This window comes from Phacochoerus africanus, chromosome 2 (assembly GCF_016906955.1).
Source record: "Phacochoerus africanus isolate WHEZ1 chromosome 2, ROS_Pafr_v1, whole genome shotgun sequence".
In the NCBI taxonomy this organism is placed as follows: Eukaryota; Metazoa; Chordata; class Mammalia; order Artiodactyla; family Suidae; genus Phacochoerus; species Phacochoerus africanus.
This window is the reverse complement of record NC_062545.1, coordinates 209,863,541-209,868,062: the sequence shown is the minus strand read 5'-3', so window position 1 is coordinate 209,868,062 and position 4,522 is coordinate 209,863,541. Positions and strand designations below refer to the sequence as shown.

General features: G+C 41.1%; 1 protein-coding gene across 1 annotated transcript; it reads right to left on the bottom strand.

Annotated features, from left to right (window-relative positions):
• Positions 1-321: 321 nt before the first annotated feature.
• CER1 (cerberus 1, DAN family BMP antagonist) lies at positions 322-4,204 on the bottom strand. Its single transcript, XM_047769538.1, is given in 3 exon segments — positions 322-1,007; positions 1,009-1,032; positions 2,767-4,204. Coding segments are annotated over 3 exon segments (822 nt in total). The 5' UTR covers positions 3,274-4,204; the 3' UTR covers positions 322-716.
• Positions 4,205-4,522: the final 318 nt, after the last annotated feature.

Here is a 4,522-nt window from a genome sequence, read left to right as displayed (position 1 = left end):
TGGTACTGGCCATATATTTTTCCTTCCCCATAACATAGGTACTAGTTTAGCTAACGAAGATTGCTCCTCATCCATATGTAAACCACTAAATGTAACATCACCACTCCTTCTTCAAAGCTAGAGACCTGACATTAAGAGTTTATATGGGGAGTTTCAAAAATAAGGAGGCAACCAAACAAGTTATTTCTTATATCTATGGAACTACTTAATCATCTGACAGAAGTCAAACAAAACACAGCCTAAGATGCAAAGGCAGCTAAAAGTATGAGGAATCCTTTCTATTAATACAATATATGTATGCATATATATAAAATTTTTTTTTGCTAATGCTTTGACAAGCTGTTAAAGAAATCCATTCTTATGGTCTAGTTTATTTCTTTTACTCCTTCAGATGAGGGCTTTTACTAAAACTTGCAGACAACAGATCATATAATATTAGCAATGGAAAGGACCTTAGCAATCATTTAGTTCAAATCCGTCACTCGCAGATGAAAAACTTAAGGTGGAGAAAGCTTCCACAACTTATTAATATCCTTTGGCCAGTTTGCGGCAGAGCCAAGACTAGATCCCAAATGTGTACCAATAACTAGATGAATACCATAACTTCTAAATCGTTCTTACTTTGCAAACCACCTTTCCCTTAATATATTCTGTACCCACTTAACATTTCAGGCTGAATGATTAGCAATGTTGCTGATGATAATGGGATAGCTTTTTTAAGTTGAAAGTCCTGGGATGAAGGGATCCTGGACATGAAATTCTGCTGGGAAGCCACTCTGTTGGGGATGTCCATGCTGGTGCTCTGTCTTCACCTGGCACTGACACTCCTCCACCAGCATCACCACCTTGACCACAGGGGACGGTCCAGTGCAATTCAGCTGCAAGTGCATGGTGGTGAACTTGGCAGGCAAGCAGTGGGAGCAGAAGGTGTGGGGGTGCTGCGGAGTTCCAGGAAAATGAACAGACCCACATTTTCCGAAGCAAAGATTGTTCTGTATAACTGCTTTCCTCGCAATCTTCGTGGGTAATTGTCTAAAAGGCAAACACATCTCTGCTATATTATCTTGAGTCATTTCTTTAACACATTTAATGCAGAAGCTATAGACTGTAAATCTGAGGATAACAGACTAAAATTTTTAAATCTTTCCAATTTTGAATACATTTTGCAATAGCCAAGCGTTATAGCTTAAAAGCATGGAGCTACCTCAGCTCAATTTCTTTTATTGGGTAAATTAATAAATTAGCCTTTAGGAAATCCCTAAGGTGATATGAAAATATTTTACTCTGCACTTCAATACCAAGCTTTAAAAAATTTTGTCTCATTGGATATGTCTGAAAAATTCTAATGGTTAGCTTCTTATAAATAGTGTGCCTTACATTTTCTACTCCTCACAGTGCATTGTGTGCAATAGCTTCTCAATACAAGTTTGTTTAATTGCTTGGAGAATAGATCACAACATCACAAATCTAATTTTGTCCTATTTGGCAGGCTTATAGTAGTACATTGACTGCTATTAAGTTGCGTGGAGCAAAAATTGCAACACATATGCCTCCAAATCACCATGCATGATGTCATATTTGCCACTCCCGTAACCCCATACACCTAGCTTCATGTGCCCTTCAAAATGTATAAGAGCCAAACACCTTACTTTTAATTTAATGAGCAATAGAATTCAAAATAAAAGTTCAAAGGAAATTTGATTGCCTGGTCCTTAGGAGCAATTTTCTAATTATACATGGACCAACAAAGCAGTCATTATTATTTTCTAATTGACTTGTTGCTACATATCCCTGCCTTTTCAGAATACTTAACTGCCCTGCACAGTCAATTACCTTATAATACTGCCTGTTTAATTGCGTAGCATTACTGGACTGTAAAATTTTACTCTCCCTTGCACTGCTTTTGGTTCAGTATCTTCGCATTTAAGGACCTAATACAATTTCTCAATTTTAATTTAACATTTGGAGTGTGGGTTTTGCCAGGACTGCCTGGAGGAAGTAGATAGTAGAAGATTCCTTTGTCTTAAAAGTGTGGAATCCATCAATAATAACCACAAATCAGTCAACACAAAGTGAACTGGGAAACAGTGTTTTTAAGGGGGAGAGGGGGAATGTCATTTCACAACCAGATTATTTTTTGAAAGCCGATGAGAAAACAAGTTAAATTAAATCCTTGTGCTATAGTTATAATGGGAATAATATAGCAACTTCTGCCTGCTGACCTCAGCATGTACTATAGACCCATGAAGTAGCTACATGTGAAACAAAGGGATTAAAACCATTCGTTGTGCATGTTTGGGGAGGAGTCCAATGTATCCTCTCTCATCTACAGATGGAACCAACCCGCTTATTCATATTCTTCATCCATATCCTAATAGAGTTTAGAGATTTAGCTATAGAGACATTCTGGTGTTTGCTCTAAATTCCCACTTTCCAAACTGAAGGGAAAATCTTAATTATCTCTCCAGAAAGACCACTCCCCATGTAAAAAGAAAATCCTGTAAAACAAAGCTCTCTGCCCTCAAGATGCATGATTACTAATACAGGCAGTTCCATTATCCCATTTTTGCAGCATTTTCAGAATGCCTAGAAACAAGAGAAAGGCTAGAAGGAAGTTTAGGGAGTGTGATCATACTTTGTCACACCCCCCAGGGAAGGCCGGAAGGACCAAATCTGGGAGTGAGGTGAGACGCAGGCTCCTAGCATGCTCCAGCTGCCCACCCCCTCCTGCAAGCTCTGATCCCTTCCCCCACCCAGAGCAAATACCTGGCTGAAGGGCACTGTTCTACAGGTCTCCCGATGTACTTCATGGCTTTTGATGGGCAGGATGATCCCCTGAGAGGCTGGGCTCATTCTGAACATGAAGTGGTGCCAGAATTTCTTGGCTTCTTCCCGAAGAGGAGATTTCTCCCCTGGCATCCCATCCTTCATCCGAGTGAGGCCCTGGGTCTTGGGTAGGACTTGCTCCCTGACTGAGCCCTGGGGTGGGTTCAGCTCTCTCTCAGGCTTCTTCCAGAATCTGCCAAACCTGGACAGCATCTTTTCTCGCTGCCTCTGAACTTCCTCTGCAGTGCTGGCACCTATCAGGTGTGGCACTGCCACAAACAGATCTGGCCTCTCCTCAGTTTCCTCGTGGTTGCCCACAGTGAGCTCTCTGCGCTGCCTTTCTAGGAGCACAAGAGAAAAAGGACTCAGACTTTGGCGGCCATCCCGGTGCCGGGAGGCCTTCCCTAGAGGCAGGAGCAGCAGGAGCTGAAGGAAGAGGAGATGCATGTTGTTGGGGTGGGGGGCGCTCAAGCTTCTTTCAGATTCACAGATGGTGAGGCCCAAAGAGAAGTGCACTCTCTGCAGGACTGTGAACAGGGAAATGCTATATATATGGATACCTGCCTTGTGGGACGGGAAGGCAGGTGGTCAGTAGCCAGCAGAGTAAACACATTTATTGTTTGCTTGAATTATGTAGTGCTAATGGTGTCCTGCCTTCATTTGGGTTTTGTGTATTTTAGAAGGCCCCAGTGAAAGCCTGGGAACCCAGGGGGTAATTAACTGACACTTGATCGTCTGAGATTTAAAGAGCAGTATTAGTGAAAACAACACATTCTTTGCTGGGATTTCTCATCACTGGTATTCGAAGGGACAGAGTCAGCTAACGTTTGCGGCGCATCTGCTTTGTGCTGGGATAGAACAGTGTTTTTAAGAGAGAAGTATATCAGATAAAAAATTAACGCATATACTTCATCAAAAGTCAGGCCATTGGGCACATCACATGCACGCGCACACACACATGAGCAGCTAAAGAAGTATATAAAAGTTGTAAGAAGGATGTGAACTTTGTGAGCAGAGGACTCTCCCTGTTTACTTAGATGTGGTTGGGGTTGGGGAGTTTTGCATGGTAACAGTTAAGGGAACATATTGTTCTTTTTTACACAGGGAAACTCACAGGTCCCCAGTAATCCCCTCACTTTAAGAATCAAATACTCAGTGCTAAATTTCACAACGGGTCAATCATCAGGTAAACTTTTTCAATTGTTCACAAATTTCTCAACAGGATCCTAAGTAATAGACTGTCAGCTCATTAGCCCTCAGAGAGGATGGGGAAGTGACTTTCCTTCAAGCCACCCTACTGACTTTTCTTCTTTCTCTAAACAAAGAGCCAGACTTGAGAAAGTGGATTCTAAAAACCTGGTTTGATAGCTCTGGGCATGAAGCTGGCTGGTCTATCCTTTATTTTATAGAATCCATGCCATCTTCCTTATTTTATAGTAATTGACAACCAGGTTAAATAAAGGTGGAGGCAAACATGAGTCTTCAGGGATCAAAGGAATATTTGTTAGATGACTATCATTCAAAAATGTCTTAAATCAGTCAAGGGAATGAGAAAGAAATATATCCACAAAACTAAAACCCCAGAATTGAGTCCAACTGATATATATGCCCTCCTTTTTTTCAGTGCTGATTAATTTTTCTTTCCAAAAAATAAGCCATTGAAATCTTTTTTCCAGATCTTGTGTTCTTGTTAATA